General features: G+C 38.3%; 1 protein-coding gene across 1 annotated transcript in view; it reads right to left on the bottom strand.

Annotated features, from left to right (window-relative positions):
- CD109 (CD109 molecule) overlaps positions 1–24,001 on the bottom strand; it is a 134,110-nt gene that overhangs the window by 17,043 nt on the left and 93,066 nt on the right. The window contains exons 21-27 of the mRNA XM_019028821.4: positions 22,731–22,949; positions 21,570–21,714; positions 17,453–17,629; positions 7,007–7,088; positions 3,229–3,457; positions 2,052–2,217; positions 130–320 (exon numbers count right to left, since the gene is read on the bottom strand). Of these exons, the coding sequence (XP_018884366.3) occupies positions 130–320; positions 2,052–2,217; positions 3,229–3,457; positions 7,007–7,088; positions 17,453–17,629; positions 21,570–21,714; positions 22,731–22,949 (1,209 nt within the window). The remainder of the gene's footprint in view (positions 1–129; positions 321–2,051; positions 2,218–3,228; positions 3,458–7,006; positions 7,089–17,452; positions 17,630–21,569; positions 21,715–22,730; positions 22,950–24,001) is intronic.

Raw genomic sequence — 24,001 nt, 5'->3', positions numbered from 1 at the left:
TTTTTTATATATAACATATAATTTATACAATATATATAAAATATATACTATATATTATATATAAAATATATAATAAATAAATCTATATTATATATTATAGTTTAAAGGGAAAAAACTATCATCTCTCACCTGAGTAGATGCAAAACCACCCAAGCTATTTCTTTGCCTGCTTAGCCACCTCATAATTGGGATTCCCTCAGAAGTCTGAAATTGTAAGAAGTGTGAGAGCAGTGCATAGGCTGCAACTTCAATATCCAGGGAGCGTGGCTGCCAGGAGTCGGAAAGTTTGGACTCTGATGACACCCAGAATTGCATGCCACCTACAAGAGAAAAGTAATAACATTCTGATCAATTATCCAGAAAAATTACATTTTATACCATTAAATATTCCTACTCTGGTCCAAGTTGTACTTAACTAGCATACAAAACACATACTTGTATACATGTATTTATTTATGCCAAACATGTATTTATTTATCACAAACACACACACACATACATATGTATACATGTGCCTACATGTTGCTTTTTTAAACTATTACAAGTTAAGTATATCTTATCCAAAAAGCTTGGGGCCAGAAGTGTGTCCAATTTCTGTTTTGTTTGAATTTTTGGAATATTTACAGCATACATACATTCCAAAATCTGAAATGCTCAAAAATCTGAAACTTTTTGAGCACTGACATGATACTCAAAGGAAATGCTCATTGGAGCATTTTGGATTTCAGATTTTCGGATTAGGGATGCTCAACCTATATACTTGTAAATTTTCATCCTTTTCCCATTGCCTACATTTGAGGATGTTTTGATGAAAATAGTTTTCCTAAGAGAAATTCCCTATATTTGGCTCAAGACTAAATAGCTATAAATAAAAGGAAAAAATAATATATTTCAGAAGATAATGCATGTTACTTATCTGACCAGGTTATCCCCAAAATATTTTAAGACACATTGAAAAGAATCCTATTCTGGGAATCTGCCATTAACTAGCTCTAATATTCTGGAAAGACTCTCCCATTTTCATTATCTGAAGGTTGGTGTTAACAGTTTGAGGTTCAAGCCCCCAAGAAAAAAAATTAGGATCCCCAGCTAACTCAACAACCTTCCTAGAGATAATTCTGCTCTAGTCCCCAGAGGACCATCCTACTTGGTGCCCTCTCTCAAATATTACTATTTAGATGATGACTACACTTAGGTGGAATATTAAATAACTACCACTTAGCCAAGCAGACAAGAAGAAAAAATGTCAAAGACTGCTTCAGCCTCTAAGCAATAATCTTCTAGTCCCCAGCTTTGGAATAGGTAACAAGGATTCAATCTAAGTTACTGTTAATACAATATTTTTTACAGTCTCAGAAGAAGCCTCTAAACACTTTCTACAATTATCCCTTCTTGAATTAACAGAAATTTGAATCACTGGACATTATCTTATTTCTGCCCACCCACTCCCATCTCTCTCTTTCTTACACACACACACACACACACACACCTGGATCCCTGTCCACTTTGTATATAAAATACACATAATCCACTTACTAGCAGCATTTTTTGGTATTCACATTTCTTTTAATTAGCATTTTAGTTCCTATTTTTGAGCATTTGCTATGCAGCAGCATTGCACATTATCTCATTTAATCCTCACAGCCACTCTAAAATAGGTGCCATTTCCACTTTACAGTTGGGAAAACTGAACCTCATAAAGGTAAGTTGCAGAACCAGGATTTGAACCTGTCTCTCCAGAACCCAAGGTCTTAGCAAACTACAAGGCTGCCAAACCAGAAATGGTATCAGACACTCAAAGGGTAACTGACATAGGGCATCACATATCTAAAATAAAGAGACATCTGAGCCATGAAATTCTGTTAAAAAAAAAAACCCTGGGGAGACCAGAAGTATTGTGGCCATGTCAGGCCCATCCTGATCTCATTATGTGTTTTACTTTTCACCAAAAGATGCAGATGTAATCAATTTCAAACCTGGCTAAAAATTTTTCTCATGTAAGTTATATATTTCATAAAGCATAACAACCTCAAGTGGGCCCAGCACATTACCTTCTTGTTCTGCTCTCCAAGTCAGCATATTCAAAGCTTCCTTCGCTTTAGGACTCCCCACTGACGACAATGCATAAGTTATAAGGGCTAGAGTATAATTGTCTGAAATTCCTCTACTGAATTCAGACTCCAAAAAATGGATAGACTCTTGCACATCAATGTTAGGCTTGGAAGAAAAAAAGTATGTTTTTTACTATTCAGAGTAACCCATTACCACATATTGAAACAAAAAGTACTTTGAAACATGCATTTAAAAAATAAGTTCAGTGTCTATGAAGTACCTGACCTTGTCCTAGGCAATGAAAATCAACCATAATCATTGACATTTAAAGATTTGCCATGCATTTTGAAAATAATACTGTTTTTCAGTTTTTATAAGTAAACAGGTGTCATTCCCTAGAAGAAAAAAGTAGAGCTTTTGCCAGTGTTTCTCCCACTCAGTATCATAGACTCAGATAAGAACAGCAAACTGCTTGAGAAATATATTTCTTATATTTGATCTCTGGTATTGCGGCCCTAAGTTCAGGAAAAGTTTAGCTTCTACATGCCTAGTAGTAGAATAGGAAAATAGTGGGGGTCCTAATAAAGAGAATGACTTTGGTGATCTCATAAAATGCAGTAGGCAGTAAGCAGTAAAGGCATCAATCACCAAGACAGCTCTGGAGCAAACTTAAGCTCGTCAGCATACCTTTCCACGCATACTCATTCTCATCCAGGCATCCATGCCCGTTCAACACACTTTTCAGGGTATGGGTGTTCTCAGCACTAAATTAACAGATATTGTAACTGTTCCATGATGTTTTAGAAGTAAAAAATCCTTCACAATCTAAACTTGCTAGAACACATTGTCAAATTTTAAATAATTTTCTTTCCCCTCAGAAATTAACTTTTTCAATGATAAAACATGTATTGACTTATCTTACCAATAGCAAGTACAATACATACATTTAAAAGCATTTTTAGAATTCTCTTAGTTATTCTGAAAGAGTGGGTTAATGTTTTTATTCTCAGATTTTGGAACATGGCCACAAATGCAAAGCAAAAGAGTACTCAAATTCAGATTTCACATGTGTTGTAAAACTGAAACTTGTTAAGTTTCCACACACATATTTGACCCATTAAAACCTACCTTCCTTGAATTTCCCATCTATCATTTATTAAATTAAATATGAAATACCTGATACTTTCTATATCCCAGGAGAGAAGTTACAATATAGGCTGTAAGTGTTACTGGACTTTTATTGCCACCTTGAAGCTCACTATGAATCACTCTTCCTGGATCCCAAAATTCACCGTTGGATTTCTGATGTCCTTTAAGCCAAGTGTATGTTCTGTGTAACACATTCTGATCAATATCTATGTAAGGATCAGCTTCAAGGAAACATCTTAAAACAAAAGCTGACAACCTTTATGAAAAGAGAAAAAAATTACATAAAATACACTTTATAAGGTCCACCAAATAACACTGAGCAAGCAAAACAACAACACTTTTTCCCCATCAGAAGATTCATCAAAGGGGGAATCACTGAAGATGGAACAAAGGAAAGAAAAAAAGCAAAAAAGAAAGAGCAAAGGGACAAGGTAAGCAACTCTCTCTAGCAGGCAGAACTGTTTTCCACTTGGGCTTGGCCAAGAAATTCCATGTTGACTCAAAAATCTCAGATTTGAAAAGGAATTTAGAAATGATCTAATCCAGCTCCATTTTTAAATTTTATTTTATTTTATTTTTATTTATTTTTTATTATGATACTTTAAGTTCTAGCGTACATGTGCACAATGTGCAGGTTAGTTACATATGTATACATGTGCCATGTTGGTGTGCTGCACCCATTAACTCGTCATTTACATTAGGTATGTCTCCTAATGCTATCCTTCCCCCCTCCCCCTACCCCACAACAGGTCCCGGTGTGTGATGTTCCCCTTCCTGTGTCCAAGTGTTCTCATTGTTCAATTCCCACCTATGAGTGAGAATATGCGGTGTTTGGTTTTTTGTCCTTGCGATAGTTTGCTGAGAATGATGGTTTCCAGCTTCATCCATGTCCCTACAATGGACATGAACTCATCCTTTTTCATGGCTGCATAGTATTGCACGGTGTATATGTGCCACATTTTCTTAATCCAGTCTATCATTGATGGACATTTGGGCTGGTTCCAAGTCTTTGCTATTGTGAATAGTGCCCCAATAAATATACGTGTGCATGTGTCTTTATAGCAGCATGATTTATAATCCTTTGGGTATATACCCAGTAATGGGATGGCTGGGTGTGGGGAAAAGAAAGAGAGATCAGATTGTTACTGTGTCTGTGTAGAAAGAAGTAGACATAGGAGACTCCATTTTGTTCTGTACTAAGAAAAATTCTTCTGCCTTGAGATGCTGTTAATCTGTAACCTTACCCCCAACCCCGTGCCCTCTGAAAAATGTGCTGTGTCAACTCAGGGTTAAATGGATTAAGGGCTGTGTAAAATGTGCCTTGTTAAACAGATGCTTGAAGGCAGCATGCTCGTTAAGAGTCATCACCACTCCCTAATCTCAAGTACCCAGGGACACAAACACTGCGGAAGGCCGCAGGGACCTCTGCCTAGGAAAGCCAGGTATTGTCCAAGGTTTCTTCCCATGTGATAGTCTGAAATGTGGCCTCGTAGGAAGGGAAAGACCTGACCGTCCCCCAGCCTGACACCCATAAAGGGTCTGTGCTGAGGAGGATTAGTATAAGCGGAAGGAACACCTCTTTGCAGTTGAGATAAGAGGAAGGCATCTGTCTCCTGCCCGTTCCTGGGCAATGGAATGTCTCAGTATAAAATCCGATTGTATGTTCCATCTACAGAGATAGGGGAAACCTGCCTTAGGGCTGGAGGTGGGACATGCGGGCAGCAATACTGCTCTTTAAGGCATTGAGATGTTTATGTGCATGCATATCTAAAGCACAGCACTTAATTCTTTAACCCTGAGTTGACACAGCACATGTTTCAGAGAGCTCGGGGTTGGGGGTAAGGTTACAGATTAACAGCATCTCAAGGCAGAAGAATTTTTCTTAGTACAAAACAAAATGGAGTCTCCTATGTCTACTTCTTTCTACACAGACACAGTAACAATCTGATCTCTCTTTCTTTTCCCCACAGCTGGGTCAAATGGTATTTCTAGTTCTAGATCCTTGAGGAATTGCCACACTGTCTTCCACAATGGTTGAACTAGTTTACGGTTCCACCAACAGTGTAAAAGTATTCCTATCTCTCCACAACTTCTCCAGCACCTGTTGTTTCCTGACTTTTTAATGATCGCCATTCTAACTGGTGTGAGATGGTATCTCATTGTGGTTTTGATTTACATTTCTCTGATGGCCAGTGATGATGAGCATTTTTTAATGTGTCTGTTGAATCCAGCTCCATTATTTTGTAGACTGAGAATCTGACAGTCCAAGAGAGTTAAATAAATTGTCCAAGGTTATTCATCTTTGGACTATTCTAGATATTTACCAAAGAAGAGCTCCAACACGCTTCAGTCAGCCCCAAAGCTGTGGGTGAAGAATGCATACATAGTTCACAAGCAAACTGTAGTACTTCAAGTGGGGGAAATGATATTTTTCTCTCCTATAGAATGGGAGTTAGCTAACTGCAGCCTGTGGGCCAAATCTGCCTGGCCCAAATCTGGCCCTCAAGCCAAATACAGCCCAGGGCCTGTTTATGTGTGCACCAACCCAGCCCCCACCTGCCAACACCACCACCTAAGAGCAGGTTTTAAAAGAAGGAAAAGAAAAAGACAAAGACAGGAAAGAAAGAGGGAGGAGAGGGAGGAAGAGGGAAGAGCATGCAACGGAGACTCTACGCGGCCCGAAATGCCTGAAATACTTACAATCTGACCCTTTACAGAAAAGTTTGCCAGTCCCTGCTACAAAACACTATACTGAGGTAAAAAGAACATCAAACAATAAAACACTGAAAGCTTTCTATTTATGGTTCTATATCCTGAGTCAGGCCAAGGCCAAGAGAAAATTTGAAGCAGATCTGTTTCATGTTATATAAAGTTTCATGTGGTAAACATTACTAATATTCAATAATTTACAGTTCTCTTTTACTTTGGTTACACAGAGGAATTCACTTTCCTGCCCCAGTGAGGTTAGGCATAGCCATGTGACCAGCTCTGAGAAGGATAAAATGAGTAGAAATGATACACTCAGGATGAAGTCTCTAATTGCCAGTGCTATAGACTCCAGTCTCCTCTTTCCGGGCTGTGGCAAACCTGGAGCCTCCTTTTGGAGACGTGGACACGTTGGCAGCTGCAGAGCCCCCTGCTGACCACAATGGAAAGGCAGCATGAACAAGAAATCCCTTCATTGTTAATTGCTTAGATTGAGTAGGTTGGTTGTTACCACAGCACTCCTAGTCTATCCTGATTGATACAGTGAGTCAATCTTCTTCTGAGTAAAATAGGAAATTGAAGATAAGTACAAGAAGAGAGATTAATCATCCAAAATCAGCCACATAGAGATTCCAGTCTGGAGGAAACTGGCTGTTCATACTTAATTCCATCAGTGTTTGTTTTTCACACACACACACACACACACACACAAACTTAAAGAAACTACATTGACCACAGTAACACAACACTTGTATTAGTCATGGAAGATTAAGAAAAAAGCTGTGTCACAATCACCCGGCATTTCTAACTGATTTTATCAGCTGCACCATCATCTTAAAGTATTTTTATTTCTGTTTCTTCCACACACACACACACAAAAGAGGATTTATAACTTATCTTTTCTAAATAAAAACATTTGATTTGTTAATGTTTGAAAATAATACTTTAAAAAGAAAATCTCTTTTTAAAGCCAGACTAAGGAAAAAGCAACCTCCCAGTCTATAATATATAGAGATATGTCTGTCAATTTCGTGGCTATTGTGACCTAGTGAAAGCCCATTCCATGACACAGATTTGTTCAGTTGGCAAAAACACTTACCAAGTGCTCCCAGAAGGGTCATAATTCCCAAAAGCACTGAAAGAGCCATCTTCCCTCTGATAGAGAAGTTCTCTCTGGTAACCTAGACACAAAAATAGACAGATAGTCAAAGTAATCATTAACTTGCAATGGATGAAAGTTTCTAATTATCACTTCATATTGAGGAAATATGGGCAGAGAGGGGGAAAGAAGAAATCAAACCAAGAGCTAATATTGAGTACTTTCTATTTTAAGTGTTGTTGGAAATTTAAAATGCCAGGACTTTTCAAGCAGAATGCATAAAATAAAAACTGTGATATCCCAGCCGGGTGCAGTGGCTCACGCCTATAATCCCAGCACTTTGGGAGGCCGAAGCAGGTGGATTGCCTGAAGTCAGGACTTTGAGACCAGCTTGACCAACATGGTGAAACCCCATCTCTACTAAAAATACAAAAAGTAGCCGGGCATGGTGGCACATGCCTGTAATCCCAGCTACTCGGGAGGCTGAGGCAGGAGAATCGCTTGAACTCAGGAAGCAGAGGTTGCAGTGAGCCGAGATTTGCGTCATTGCACTCCAGCCTAGGCAACAAGAGCAAAACTCCATCTCAAAAAAAAAAAAAAAAAAAAAAAGCCTGTGATATCCCAAATTAAAGTAAATTAAAAGATCACTATGGCATAGATGATGCTTCTAGCCATTCAAAAGCAAGCAAATTAAAGGCAGACTTTTATTTAACTCTCTAGTGTTCATCACAATTGTTTCAATGCTTAGTCATCTAGAACTGTTTGCTACAGAAGAAAAATACTATGTAGGGTATCATTAATTTAAGTTTAAGGCCAAAGTAGAAAATAAAATATTTTCTATTCTTAGACCAGCAATACAGAGGAGGAAATGCTAAATAATCTAAAACGGTGGCTCTTAAATTTTGGGGCCATGGCCAACTGAGGTAAACCAAAAAACCAACTTGCCTGCCTACCCACCAATTCCATGTTTTCACTAAAAAAAAAAAATATATATACACACACACACACACACACACACACACACACACACACACACACACATATACAAATGCTCAGTGGTGGCAATGAAGTATCATTACAGAAGTAAATTGGGTAGGGGGTTAAGGCTCACGTATCTGCATTAATAAAAGCAAATGTGTCATATTTGCAAATAGTTACAAATAAATGATTGCAAATAAAAAGCAGATGTTTCATATTTGCAAAGCAATGCATACAGATCTTAAAGTCCAGTGTGAGAAAACATAGGCCAAACTCTAAAGGATTCACCAAACAACCCACAATAAACTAACTTGCTAAAAACAAAGTTAAGATAGCAATAACTTATCACTAAAAAAGCAACCATTAGCAGGAACATTTCCAGCTCAAGGCATTATCAATGACTCTCTGATAGCCAAAAATCCTTCTAAAAATAACAGGATTCCACTATTAGCAGGTAAGGGCACACAGCCTGAGCTTTGCAGCACAGCCATGGCAAAGCTTGGCAACCATACTCATTTGTGAAATGTTGAAATCATTCCCCAGTAAACTGCAGTAATAAACAAATTTGACTTTATGAATACCATATTTTAGAAGCATCCAGAACTATAAGTAAAATTCATATTTGACTAACTAAACATAAGCATTAATGGTTTGAAATTACAGTTAATGTGTTCTCACCTTCAAGTCCCAAACTTCTCCCTGAGTCTTTCCAAAAGAAACCCTAGATTTAAGTATCTGATTTAAGTTACAATAAAACAAAATGCATAAAGAAAAAAGGAAAACAAGATACTCTGTTTCATGGTGATATTTAAGACTTATGGTAAAAGAAATATAAACATTTAAAGTGATGACAAAACTTTGCTTAATTTGAAGAAGGGAACATTAGATTACACCTTTATGTTTCTTATTGAATTATTACGGTGCAGTAATTAGCCAACTTTCATTCAGCACTCATTAGATGTCAGGAACTGTTCAAAGTCCTTTGCAGGATTAACTCAGGTAATTCTCACAAGGACTCTCTGACATAGATGCTATTATTATTCCCTTTTTTACAGATAATGAGACTGAAACTCAGCGGATACAGATACCATGTGCATGGTCACACAGCTAACAGGGAGTGAAGTTGGGCATTAGCCAACGTCTCACTGGCTCCAAGGCCACTGTCTCCTAGTAAATCACAGAGCTCTTCCAATTATTAAACATGATAAAAGAAGAAAAGACTTCAGTAAGTACCTTTTACATGGAAAGCTCTCAACAAACAATAGGCATTACTCTCTAACATAGGTGTAGAGGAAGGCTCTCTAAGCACCAGATGCAATAAAATAAAAAAATTGATGCATTTGACTATTTTTTTAAAGTTTTTAAACTATTCCAAGGCAAAACACACTATAAGCAAGGCTTAACAAATAAATTAAGACCATATTTGCAACATATAAGATGGATAAATAGCTAATATCAATATTATGTAATTTTTATGTATGTTTATATGTTATTACTTACATGTATATACATATATAAAGAACTTTTTAAAAATTAGGGTAAAGGATAAAAAGCCCTATAAAAATAAGTGAATAAAAGACAAAACAGATAAGTCACAAAAGACAAAAATATAAAAATAAATTTTAATATAGAAAACACGTTCAACTTCATAACAGGAGAAACTCAAATTAAACCTACACTGAGATACCACTTCTCTCCCATCAGATTAGCATTAAGATTCAAAAGTCTGACCACTCCTTCTGTTGGGTGAGCTGTATGGAAACCAGCACTGATCCACTGCTAGAGGGAATTCAGAAGGGTACAACTACCATGTAGGGGAATGTCTTTACCCTCTGACCCAGTAATCCCAGTTCTAGGAATCTACCCTGAAGACACACCTCCAACGATACAAAAATATATACGCAGAAGATTATTCATTACAGCATCATTTGTAATTGTAACATAATGGAAACAATCTTAGTGCCCCAAAACTGGAGACTGATTGAATAAACTATGGTACACACACATGACAGAGTACTATGCAGCTGTGAAAAAAAGAATGAGGAATATCTCGGTCAACCGATGCAGAGTAATTTCCTGGATACACTGTTAAGTGAAAAAGGCAAAGTGTAAAATAGTACATATAGATATACTATCTTCTGTGTAATAAAAAGGGGAAATGAGGCCAGGAGCCAAGGTTCACCTATTGCCAAGGTTCAGCACTTTGGGAGGCCAAGGCGAGTGGATCACTTGAGCCTAGGAGTTTGAGACCAGCCTGGGCAATATGACAAAAGCCTGTCTCTACAAAAATACAAAAAAAAAAATTAGCATGGTGGCACGTGCCTGTAGTCCCACCTGTTCAGGAGGCTGAAGTGGGAGAATCACCTGAGCCCAGTAAGTCAAGGCTGCAGTGAACCATGATTGTGCCACTGCACTCCAGCCTGGGCAAAGGGAGACACCCTGTCTTTAAAAAAAAAAAATTGGGGGGGGAAATGAGAAAACATATATGTATACATTTATTTTCGCAAAAGGAGAGAGAGAAAAGATAGTCTAGAAACTAATGAAGTAGGTTACTGGTATATTTGTCCCCACACAAATCTCATGTTCAATTATAATCCTCAATGTTGGAGGTAAGGCCCAGTGGGAGGTGATTGGATCTTGGTGCTGTCCTTGAGATAGTGAGTGAGTTACTGTAAGATCTGGTCATTTAAAAGTGTGTGGCACCTCTCCACAACACTGTCTCTCTTGTCCTTGTTTTCACCATGGGATGTGCCTGTTCCCAGTTCGCCTTCTGCCACAATTGTAAGCTTCCTGAGACCTTCCTAGAAGGAAATGCTGGCGCTATGCTTCCTGCACAGCCTGCAGAATCATGAGCCAATTAAACCTCTTTCCTTATAAATTACCCAGACTCAGGTATTTCTTTATAGTAATGCAAGAACCGCCTGATACAGTTACCAATGAGAGGTAGGGAGAAAGAAAAGGGGAAGAACAGACACTCTTTTGAATATAAATCTCAAAATAAGTTTGTCTTTTGGAAGCATGTTAATGTTCTACATGTTCAAAACATAAACAAAAGTGGAAAAAATTAAATGATAGGCATTATCACTACTCTAGTTCATTTTATCATGTTTTAGTTTTCACATAACCTTTAAAAATGCAGTATATTATCTCATTTTTCAGAGGCAGCCAGGGATCACAGAGAAGCAAAATAATTAATGTTCACAAAAGAAATCAGCAAGAGAGTCCAGGACATTCTCCCTCAATTTTTAATTAAGGACTAAATTCTCCAGATAGCCAGAGTTTAACTATGAACCCAACCTAAGAAAAAAGAGGAAAAGGAAAGAAGAGAGGAGAAGGAGAGGAGAGGGAAGAAGAAAAAAGAAAATAGGTTTGAGGCCCTCAATCCCTACACAAAAGTTTGAGGTACTTTTGTGACAGAAAGACCAACCTCAAGGAGAGGACCATGTGCCTCCACGCCCCCAGATCACATCAACAACGGCAGTTCCAAGTATGAGATATTGTGAAACTGGTCAGAGATGAGATCATGGAGATGAGATCAGTGCTTATGGAAATTACCCCTCAGGTGGCTGACCTCCAACATTCCCCATTAATATCAACAACTAGCACCATTCTTCCACTAGAGGCAGCCAGCCCAGAGAAGAGGCCACAGACAATCACCAGTTTTGCAGTGAATTTCTTGAGCAGGCTTAGATAACACTGAGAATCCAAACCACCAGCTCTGCTCCCATGGAAAAGTAAGGGAGAAATTCACAAGCTGGAGAGAACTTGTATGTCTCCTTGTGGGAGTGTCCTGTGAGGTTTCCTTCCTCATCTTAAACCAGCATGCATCATTGTGGCTCCCTCGACTGTCCTCCAAATCGTCCCAGTGTATCAGGCCTAATTTCCATCCCATAAACAAAACAGGGCCAGGCACAGAGGCTCATGCCTATAATCCCAGCACTTTGGGAGGCCAAGGCGGGTGGATTACCTGAGGACAGGAGTTTGAAACCAGCCTGGCTAATACGGCAAAGTCCCGTCTCTACTAAAAATACAAAAATTAGCCAGGTGTGGTGGCACACACCTGTAGTCCCAGCTTCTCGGGAGGCTGAAGCAGGAGAATTGCTTGAACCTGGGAGGCGGAGGTTGCAGTGAGCCAAGATCGTACCACTGTACTCCAGAATGGACGACAGAGCAAACTCCATCACAAAAAAAAAGAAAAAAAAAAAAAACAGGACACTGATGACTCATCTATAATGTTTGTTGTTAATACAACAACTCAGCCTTCCAGTGCAGTCATCTAAGTTGGAGACTCTGCATCACAACAGACGAGAAAGGCAAAAACATAGCTCTCTCCAAAAGTTTATGAAGAAATAAGAGTATCACCTTTAAGTTAATCATTTTAGGAATGGCTCTTGAGTTTGAAAAGTAATCATATGCTCAGAACTTTCATAGACTTCTGAAAATTGAAATGCAGAAGAAGTCCAGAGGCTCTTAACATAAAAACCCATGAGCCCTTCATAAAGGGCCAGATAAGACACATCCTGTTCTGGGTCATGAATTTTCTTTGGAATAACCATGAATGTAAAATTTCAAAATTTATTATAATAAAGATAAAAATACTGCTCACAAACAATGAAAAAGTAACATTCTAAACATAGTTTGACTTGATTTACCTCGTGTCAAAATTACATGTAAATAAAGGAAGTAAAGTCGGCTATTTGTGACTATTTCAAGAATTTTCTCTGGTAATAAGCTGACAAAAAAAATTCTCTGTATTAAAAGAAATCATTATGAATTTGTTTACTTTCTATGACATGAAATGGAAAGTGAGAACATCACAGTTTTTTAAGCTATGGCCACTAGCCATACTTGTGACCAATGGCAACATCCGAATTCTGAAGCTTTCTTTCTTATTTTTATTTCAATGGAGGAAATACAGTGTTTTCAATTAGACTTGGTTTGAGTCTCACTTTAAAAAGTTGAACTGCAGGCACTGTGATTTAGATATCTGAGGAAAACAAATGGTTTAAATCTTCAATTAACAGGTTCAGGATTTCCAGTCCTTATCAAAAACAGTTTTCATGTTATGGTTCCATTTTCCTTTTTGACAGCAAAGACACTTCATTCAATGATGTAGCTGTTGTTTCGACCAACAAAATAATGGGTTAGGTTACAGAATTCCTGGGCCAAGCATGATTTAAGTAAAACAATGCGCTGTTCATAAATGACATTTAAATAATATAATCATGACTCACGCTGAAGCCACTTTAATTTCTTAAAAAATAAAAACAACTACAGTATATTTAAAGGACTTTGGCAAATGTGATGGCAAAAGAAAAAAGAGAGTCTCTGAAATGAGACACTGATTTCATAATGAAAAGCATTATACCAAGAAGCTTTCGTCCACTACTTTGAAATATAATTTAGTTCAGCATGTGAGATGATGTATTTTTGGGGAGCTCCACTGTGCTGACTTTCATCAGCCACTTCACCAGCAAAAAGAGTAGCACATGGAAATCACTGGTCACATTTCTTAGCTGCTAAGAGAATGCCAAGGCCAGGTCGACCCATTAGTGCCCAGAGATCATCATGCTACACTGTGGGGGCGCTTCAGAGATCTTCTGGACCCAATATCCACATTAGGATGATGGACCTAAAGTCCAAAAAAGTTAATATTGGTAATAAGTTATTCGCCCATTCTGGATTTATTGAGATGCCCACATAGCTATACAATGAAGGTCAAACATGGTCCCCACTGTCACAGAGCTCCCCCTCTAAATGCAGGGACAGATGATGGACAGGATAATTTTAAATAATGTTAAGCGAAGAAATAAAATGGAGTAGTACAAATTAGAGTTACTAAGTGGTCAGGGAAGGCCACTCTAAGGCAAACATCAACTGAATGATGAAAAGAAGCAGCCATGGAAAGACCTAGGGAGAAAGCATGCCAGGAGAAGGAAGGGAAAGCATCATGTCCCTGAAGCAGCATGGAGCTCAGAGTGTTCTAGACACAGCCAGCTCCAGATGAGGCTAAGGAGGGAGGCCAAGCCAGATCACCCAGGACCCTGTAGGCTGAAGCCGGGAGCCCACTGCAGGATCATAAGCAAGCAAGTGACAGGATCTTGACATTTTCTAAGATCCCTTTTACATTATATGGAGAATGTACTGAAGGGGAGGGAACACAGAAAAAGACTAGTCAGGAAGCCGTTGGAGTAGTCCAGTGAGCAACCATGCTTGAATGGAACAATTAGCAGTGGGATGGAGAGAAATAGAAGAATTTCATACAGGTTTTTAGAGGGAGAATGGACAGGATTTATTCACTGACATTAACCTCTAACTCCCTAGTTAGAGACAACTGATTCTACTATAGCTGATATTCGTTGTGCACTTACTACGTGTTGAATAAAATGCTGACATATCTCACTGACTCCTCAAAACAACCCTACTAAGTGGGTTCTTTTATTATCCCTGTCTTCCAGGTAAAAAAATCAAGCCTTGGAGACACTAAGAACCTGTTCCAAGGTGGGAGCGAGGACTCAAGCCCAGGTCTGACTGCCTCCACAGCCAGTGCTATGCCCCTGATCTACTTCCTCCCAAGGGGAGACTCGCCTACTTACAGCTGTAGCGCTCGGCATTCTCAACACTTGGGAGGACTGCTTGGCATTTAGAGAATGATGCTTTTTTTGCACTCTGGCCACTGTACCTTCTAACAACCAACAGATGTGAGGAGGGATCTCAGGCAATCAGTAGAGACCCTCTCTGGGTTACTTTGAAAAACTACAGTTTGGCCACCTACCTGGCCAGGACTGACCTGAGGGACTAGCACTGCTTTGGGAAAACAACAGATACTGAGGATTTGGACCATTCATTTTGTAAGATGGCTGCTGATCCACAGCAAAAGTATCTAGGACGCATACCGAAATTATTTTTAAGGAATGAGTTTTCACTGCTTACATGTTTCAAGCTATGTAAAATTTATCCTTTCTGTTTAAAGCATTAATATTTGATTAGCCAGAGTTACAGTTCATAAAGCATATGTAAATATGGAGTTATGTGGCATTTTCTGAAATATTTTACCTTATTGTATTAAACTATCCCAAAGAATGTATGCCAAATTATAAAGCACCAGTCTAATTCCTATGTAGTTTCTACTTCAAACCAGAAAAACTAAATCTTGAATACAAATTGGAATCTTGTTTTCAAAAGGTACAACGTTCATTCATGACAATCCCAAATAATTTTTACTTATCTCCTTAATTACAGCCATTATGCCAATGTGTAAAGATCTCATTTGTGTTTAGCATGGCACACAATATACCACAGAGACCACTTGGTACCACTTAAATTTAATTATAATAAAATTTGACAAAGGTTATTCTTGTACGTATATATTTAAAACATGACCAATCCACAAATGTGTATAAACAGGGATAATTTTACATGGGCAACTCTATACAGGAAATTCCAAGTGCTGGATCTCTACAAATTTCCCAGAGGACCTAACCACCTGGTGCATTTCAGGGCCGGTCATAGTGTCTGCATGGTCTGGCCCTAATCTAAGGGAAAATATACCACTATGTCCTTCCCCACATCAGAACTCAGGCCACGCTCAGCCCTGATTCTAAACGCTGGTCTCCCTTGGTTTGTGATCTCATACACTGCATTGTTCCTGACCCGCAACCCCTTGACTCCCATTCAGCCTTTATCTGTGCCATCCTATCCCAGGGAGATCTTCAGACACTGACTCCAGCTCATCTACTTAAACCCAACACCTTACAGCTTACTTCAGTCTAATCTGACACCCCATATTCTAACCTTTGGTGCCTCCTTCTCTACAGGACCCCATATTCCTCCCTTAATATTTTATCAAAACCTCCAGTGAGACTTCTTACACGGTGGTGATACTCAAGCATCCCGTCCCGATTCCTGGTCCTTTCCATCATATCCCATTGCTTCTAAAAACCCGAGAACACTGCAAATCAGAATTATCCCACAGTGTTCTGAGGAACAAGGTGGACGGTGGAACCAGACCACAATGGGTAAATTATTTAAACTCTCTGTGCCTCAACTTCCTCATCTATAAAATGGAAATAATAATAGGACACCTGGTCCTAGAGTTCTTGTGAGAATTAAATGAAACATGCATAAAACATTTAAACAGATTTAGTTGCTATTACTGTCATTACATAGAATTATTTTAGAATAAAAAGGTCTCTATACAATAATGGAACCTGGAAGAAAAGCTCACATTACAATGGTGTCTTTACTGAGTTTTCTAATTCTTCTGTGGAGAAATTAGCAATCAATTAATAGCTTGCCCCTACTTTTCATTCAATCCATTTGTTATAAAAAAACAAAAACTAAAAAAATTAGGAGTTGGAAAGCGTTGAACTATATTTTTCTTAGATTATAGTGAATCCTCATTTTTAATCAGTTTGTGTGAACCCTTCTAATGCTCATGAATTTGATGGACGGGATATATCATACAAATTGTGCAGAGAGAAAAACTCAGCCACAGAGAGTTTGTGCTAGAGGTCCACTAATAAGGAAATATAAAACTGAGACTGTAACTTTTGGTAAGCTTTTGGAGTATTTCAGAAAATCAAATTTACTTTACTATTAACATCAAACGTGTCTCACATCTCTTTGTTTCCTCCTAGGTATGGATGTCAAGAGCATAAGCTCAGAGTCCAAATCCCAGCTCTGTATGACTATATGACCCTGGGCAAGTTAGCTAACTTTTCTGCACCTCAGCTTCCTCATCTGCAAAAAAACAGGATTATGCTAATACTAATTGTGAGCCTTCAATGAGGTATGAGATGTAAAGTGTTTAGAACACTGCCTGCCACACAGTACACACTCAACTCATGTTAGCTGCTGTTATTAACAAGTTGCCAAAACAAAGGATCTGGTGCCTGTGAACAGTTTCCACCTTTCAAGGTGTCAAGATACAGTCTTCACTAGCATGACATTTCCTCAGGGTCCAGCAGGTCCTCCTCATCATTTTAAATGCACTGAGAAGGTCCCCACCACACGGCACTGCGTCTGTTTACATACAAACCATCTTCTCCATTGAGCAGCGAATTCTTTAAGAAGAGAGGCCCTGGCTCCCTCTGTTTTCTTGGCACGAGAACTGATCCTGGCACTAAGAAACACTCCACAAATGTGTAATAAAATGAATGAGTATTCCTCTAGATTTTTAAAGAGTTTTAAATTTCAGATCCCTTAGTATAATACAAGCTCCCCCACCAGAAACTAACTCTTAAGCCATTACTAACAAACATCTTAGCAGCAGGGAGTGAATAGTTAGCTAAAGGAAGAATTGTAACAGGTTTCCATTGTTTGCACTTCCTGCACATGTCAACACCGTGTAGCCCATCACTTACCTAAGACAAAATCCATCTATTTTGAAATATGGTCTAGAATGAACCCTACCTGAAAAAAACAAATTTTTTTCTACGAACAAATGTAGGTCTCTAAAATGCTTACCTTGCCTCATAAATGAAAGAGCTTTTTCTTTCAAATTATCTGTCAGTTGTTTCTTTTTAGTCAGATAATCCAAAATGTAAATATTTGGAGCAAAATTTATCATGTTCTGTTCACCACAGCCATAAGGCATCCGAATCAATGAGGCTAAGCCATTGATGGAAGGACCAAGAACATCTCCTGGAAGCACAAGACATGCAGTTCATTCAGTAAATACTCAGTAACAACGACCTGCTGGTGGCAAAGAGACTTCCACTGAGTACAGAAGACCTCTGTCATTGAAGCAATATCATTATTCCACTGCTTGGAACAGAGTTGAAACTTTACACCAAGCTTTTAGGAAGACTGGTCAAAAAAATAACAATGCTCTGGTACTGAACTTGTAGGTCGTGTGATGAAAGAGGACATTTTTAGCTCAGTTAAGCATATGGCATAAATTAGGCAAAAAATAATTTTTTTAAAAATCTTTTAAAAAATGTACAGAATTGATCAGTAAGACACCATCACTCATACAGGAAAGAAACATTTTATTAGTAGTATTCTTCACGCAAACAAAATTTTATTCTTATTTCTTACTAATACACCACAAGCACTTGAGAAATAATTTTTAAAAAAAACAATGAGGATTGTAGTGTTTTCCAATGTGTTCTGTTTAGTAACAACAGATATAAGTATTTCAATTAATCTCAGGATCAAAAGGATTCAAAGTTAGTAATCTAAAATTAAACAAAACACATGCTTTAAAAACCCTCTACCCACATCCTAACACCACAACTCAGGGAAAGTAGCAAAAATTCAGAAATACGAAGGCTGAGTTCTAATTTTGGCCCTGCCATTGTTAAGCTGTATAGATAAGAGTATCTTTCTATGTAGTTTATTTTGAAAACTCATACCAAGCCAAGTCCAAATACCTAGTGAAAATGTGATACTAAAAAATGAATATTAAAAAAAGGGAAAAGAACCTGTTTCATATGAATAGACTGAAGCTGTGCCAGTATAGCTTAAATTTTAGATGTGAATACAAAGAAAAAAATAGAGGTTATATTATTACCACTGCAGGCTACGTGTTTAATATTCAAAGTGAACATAGACTATCAAAGTTCAAAGAAGCAAGCTAAAATTCGTACATTCTGGGATACAAAATAGGTCTTTAAAACAACATGTAAAAATAAAACTTGAAAATCCATTCTTTACATCAAGCATAAAAATTAAGCCTCGGGGTATTTCCATGATGACAGACAGAATCGTTCCTATGTAAGGAGTGATGGTACATATTTAAAAAGCCAGGCTCCTTCCCTCTGTGTATATGTGTGCGTGTGTGTGTGTGTGTGCGTGTGTGTGTATGTGTAGTGCATCTCCCAGCATCCCAACACTGTGGGAGATGCTTAAGCAGAATTTATTCCCCTAAATAGAGAGCTTATTTAATTCCTTTTAAGAATTGGCCAGGCACAGTGGTGCATGCCTGTAGTCCCAGTTATGCAAGGGGCTGATGCAGGAGGACTACATGAGCTCAGAAGTTCAAGTCCAGCCTGGGGCAAACATAGCTAAACCCTGCCTCTTCCAAAAAAAAATTATATATATATATACATATATATGTATATATATATACCTCCAAATAAAGTCCTCTGCCTATGGATTGGTTGTTTGGGTTATAATAAAAAAGCATTACATCTGCCAGTGAAATATAAAAGAACTGTAAAAAAGTGTTTTAGGTCCTAACACCTTAAAGACCTAACAAACTATTAGATGTCATTAATTAAAATGTTTTCTTCAGTTATTTGTAAAGCACAGCTATATAAACAAACCATTTGTGAGGGTTAATTTTGTGTGTCAACTTAAGTGAGCCAAGGGGTGCCTAGATTAAGCATTGCTTCTAAGTGACTGTGAGGGTGTTTCTAGATGACATTAGTATTTGAATTGGTGGACTGGGTCCAGCAGATTGTCCTCCCCAGTGTGTGTGGGCACCATCCAATCCACTGAGAGCCTGAATAGACAAAAGCTTGAGGAAGGAGGAATTCACCCTTTTTTTCCTGCCTCACTACTTGAGCTCAGACATCTCATCTCATCTTCTCCTAGGACTGGGATTTACATCATCAGCTCCTCTGGTTCACAGGCCTTTGGACTCAGAGTGAGTACTACCAGCCTTCCTGGGTCTCCAGCTTGCAAAAGCAGATCATGGGACTTCTCAGCCTCCATAATTGCATGAGCCAATTCCTCATAATAAACCTCTTTTTATATGTAACTATCTCCTATTGGTTCTGTTTCTCTGGAGAACCCTGATTAATAACACCATTTGTGTAGACACTATGTTTAATTAAAAAGTACTTTTAGGCTGGGCGCAATGGCTCATGCCTGTAATCCTGGCACTTTGGGAGGCTGAGGTGGGTGGATCACCTGAGGTGAGGGGTTTGAGACCAGCCTGGCCAACATGGTGAAATCCCGTCTCTAATGAAAATACAAAAAATTAGCCGGGCATGGTGGCACACACCTGTAGTCCCATCTTCACAGGAGGCCACGGTATAAGAACTGCTTAAACCCAGGAGGCGGTGGTTGCAGTGAACCGAGATCACACCACTACACTCCAGCCTGGGCTACAGAGAAAGACTCCACCTCAAAAAAAAAAAAAAAAAAAAAAAAGGACTTTTAGCATGGTAAATATAGTTAATAACAAGAGTATTGTAAATTTCCAAATTGCTAAGAAAGGCTGAGTGCCATGGCTCACACCTGTAATCCCAGCACTTTGGGTCAGGGGTTCGAGACCAGCCTGGCCAACACTGCAAAAGCCCATCTCTACTAAAACTACAAAAACTAGCTGGGTGTGGTGGCACGTGCCTGTAATTCCAGCTACTCAGGAGGCTGAGGCAGGAGACTCGCTTGAACCCCAAGAGGCAGAGGTTGCAGTGAGCCAAGATCCTGCCACTGCACTCTAGCCTGGGAGACAGAGCAAGACTCCATCAAAAGAAAAAAAAAAAAAGGCCGGGAGCGGTGGCTCACGCCTGTAATCCCAGCACTTTGGGAGGCCGAGGCGGGTGGATCATGAAGTCAGGAGATGGAGACCATCCTGGCTAACATGGTGAAACCCCATCTCTACTAAAAAATACAAAAAAAAAAAATTAGCCAGGCATGGTGGCGGGTGCCTGTAGTCCCAACTACTCAGGAGGCTGAGGCAGGAGAATGGCGTGAACCTGGGAAGCAGAGCTTGCAGTGAGCCAAGTTCGCGCCACTGCACTCCAGCCTGGGCGACAGAGCGAGACTCCGCCTCAAAAAAAAAAATGCTCAGACAGCAAATTTCAAATGTTCTTCCCACAAAAAAAACAGTTAAGTATTTGAGGTGATGACTACGTCAACCAGCTTGATTTAGTTATTCCACACTGCATTCATAAGCCATAATATCACTTTGTATCCCATAAATTTATACAATTATAAATTGCCAATTTTTGAAAAGTACTATTATGTTATGGAAAGTAACTAGGAGAGGTGACCGAAGTCAGTGAGTAACTTCCTACTGTAAAGGTTACTCATATCCTGCACAGAGAACTGCCCTAGGGAGTAGTACTCAACCTTTGGTTATCAGAATCACTTGTGAAAGTTTTTTAAGATATACATGACCAAGCCATAGCCCAAGCGATTCTGACTTAGTAGGTTTAGAGTAGAACCCAGATGTTTCTGTTATTTACAGAGCTCCTTAGAAGATTCTGATATTCACCAGCGGTGGAGAGCCACAGAAGCCAGAAGCTCTGCTCTTAGGAATGACCCCTCCTTCTAGCCACAGTATAGTGAGGCCTTGCTACTCAAAGTGTGGTCTACAAGCCAAAGTACCACCAACACCTAGGAGCTTGTTAGAAAAGCAGATTCCCAGGCCCCACTCCAGACCTACTAAAACAGAATTTGCTTTTAAACAAGACTCCCAGGTGATTCTTATGCACATTGAAGATTGAGAACAGTTTTAGGATACATAATTTGCTAGCCTTCATATTATAATGAGTTGTTGGGCCCAATTAAAAACTTTTGCCGTCTCTTCTTATTAGGACTCAATAAGAAAATACATCTATAATTACAAGAACAACATATATGATCATATACAATTAAACCAATAGATGGTGATATACTCTATTCTTACCAATTGCAGTGACCTGAACTCTTTCACTGCCAGTCACTGTATTAGGAGGAAATGAGAAACTCAAAGTTTTCAGGGTACTCTGTAGCCTACTGTCAGTCAAGTCTAATAAGATGGATTGTGAATACGATTTTTCTATTCCTTCAGCCTGTTGAAAAAAATGAACACAATTAACATGGTCTCTACTCACATGTTTACAGAGAACTATACGCAGATATGAGCACAAACATCTGACCTGTTATGTCTGAGGTTTGTGTATGGCTAAATAGGCACCTATCATTTCTTATTTTGTTTTCTTTAAATTAGATATTTTATTTAAACAAGTAATACATTCATTTCACAGAATGAGTTTTTCTTGTTAGTCTGTATTACAACAAATTACCATAACTTTGATTAATTTTTCCTTTTAGATTTTCTCACGAAGTACAGTACCCTTCATTAACTGAAACGTGTTTTTCACAGGATTTACACTTAATAGGCACCATTTCCATGGAAATGAATTAAATCTGATGACACAGCACGTACCATTTTGTTATTCTTACTTCAAATCTGTTAGTAAGTTCTAGTTAAATTAGATAAGGCATCTCATGGACTGGCCTTGAAAATGACAAAGAAGAAGATGAAAATGTAAGGAAAAAAACCCTTTGAGGTAGTTCCTATTATTATCCAAAGAGGGGGAGATTAAATGCCTTGTTCAAAATCACACTTGGCAGAGCTGAGATTCAAACACAGGGTTGCCTCACCCCAGAATACAAGTGTTTATCTACTATGCTCATTATCTTTCTGTCTAGAATGTCTTCTCTGAAAAAAATCTACAAAATCTCTTTTACCTTCACTGAAAAATTCCAAAATTCCAAATCTACAAATCGACTTGACTGTGTTTTAATAGGATCCCAACGTAACACAGTCTGTAGATGTAAATGACTGCAAAAGAGACGTTAGTCTTTATAGTCACATTCCTGACTAAATTTAAAGAGGAAATTGGCAATTATTTCTAAATGATTTATTTTTACATACAGATAAGAAAGTGATTAGGCATTACCAGAAGGGTAAAGAAGATGACCTACTAGATATGCCAACAAATTTAACCAAGAGAAAAAAACCTTCTGCTTCCTTTTTAATTACGTATTTCCATTTCATTTCTTTCAGACATCAAATATTTACCTTTACTAAAATCATCTGGGTGATAGCATCAGAAGCAGTGGACGAAAGAGCTGTGACTGTGATAGGAATTTCTCCCAGATGTGTTGGCCTGATGGGAAAAAGAACAGTTGCCCCATCCTCACTGGGAACCAGAAGGGTCTGCTGGTGGCCTGTGGCATTTATTTCACTTGAAGTCATTAGAATATCAAATTTGTCACTTTTCTCAATGATTACCTTAACCTGAAAGAAAAAAATAAATCAAAGCTTTTGTATAATAGATGCTCTTCAGTAAAGTGCTCTTTTATCACCAGTTTAAGTACTGTCATATCTGTGAGGCTCAAGACTAGCGAAAAGATGAGACAAAGATTCGACCAAGGAGAGTATCAAAGAGTATCAGGAAAAACTTCATTTCTTTTCTATGCTTTCCCCTCAACCTCAAGATACATGGGGAAAAGGCGATCTTCAGCCCCATTTCTAGTCCTCCCACTAACTTTAAATTCTCTCACTATCTGAAGCCATTAGATGGTAAGGATGTGCACAGAAAGGCTATTTCATATATTGATATTACTACCAGCTTGATTTAACTATGTCATCCTGGAACATACTGGTCTCATTAGAAAAATTTGAAGAAAACAGCATGAAATGTTATTGAATTTATTGAAGTCTCTGTAAAAAATTATTCCAAGGAAAGTATAACTCAGATATTAGTCCTGAAGCATATCTTGGTTGTAAACTTTTGTAAATTATCCCAAAGTTGCAAGTCTCATCAATAATAGCATTTCTCTAGGCCTTACATTTTATGAATTATTTTCCCATTGATGTTTTCATCTGCTTCTCAAGGTATCTTTTGTGGGTGTAATAATTATCATTTCCATTTTACAGATGAGGAAACTACAATTAAGTCATTTGCTAGTAAGTGGTAGATTAAACATTGAATCCAGGCCTTTAGACTCTAGATCTTTTGCTTGTTACATGGTACCATGATAATTGGGTTAAAAAGTAAAATTAAAAAATTTAAAAAATTTATTTCCCACTTTGTCAGCCAAATATGCCAATAAAAAGCTTAAAAAATTAAAATTTAAATTAAAAAAAATTATATATAAAGTGCCTAAAGATATCATGTCATTTTCATCCATGTAATAAAGTTAATTACGTATCTCTACTTATTCTGGGGGAAGAAAAATCAGTCACTTGGTTAACATACTGTGGGCACAACACAAACAGTGAACCTAATTCCTGCCTCCCAGGGAAATGACTAGCTAAGGAGATACAAGATACATGAATCCAATAGT

This window comes from Gorilla gorilla, chromosome 5 (assembly GCF_029281585.2).
Source record: "Gorilla gorilla gorilla isolate KB3781 chromosome 5, NHGRI_mGorGor1-v2.1_pri, whole genome shotgun sequence".
In the NCBI taxonomy this organism is placed as follows: domain Eukaryota; kingdom Metazoa; phylum Chordata; class Mammalia; order Primates; family Hominidae; genus Gorilla; species Gorilla gorilla.
The sequence above is the reverse complement of the archived record's forward strand: the minus strand, read 5'-3'. Positions and strand labels throughout refer to the sequence as shown.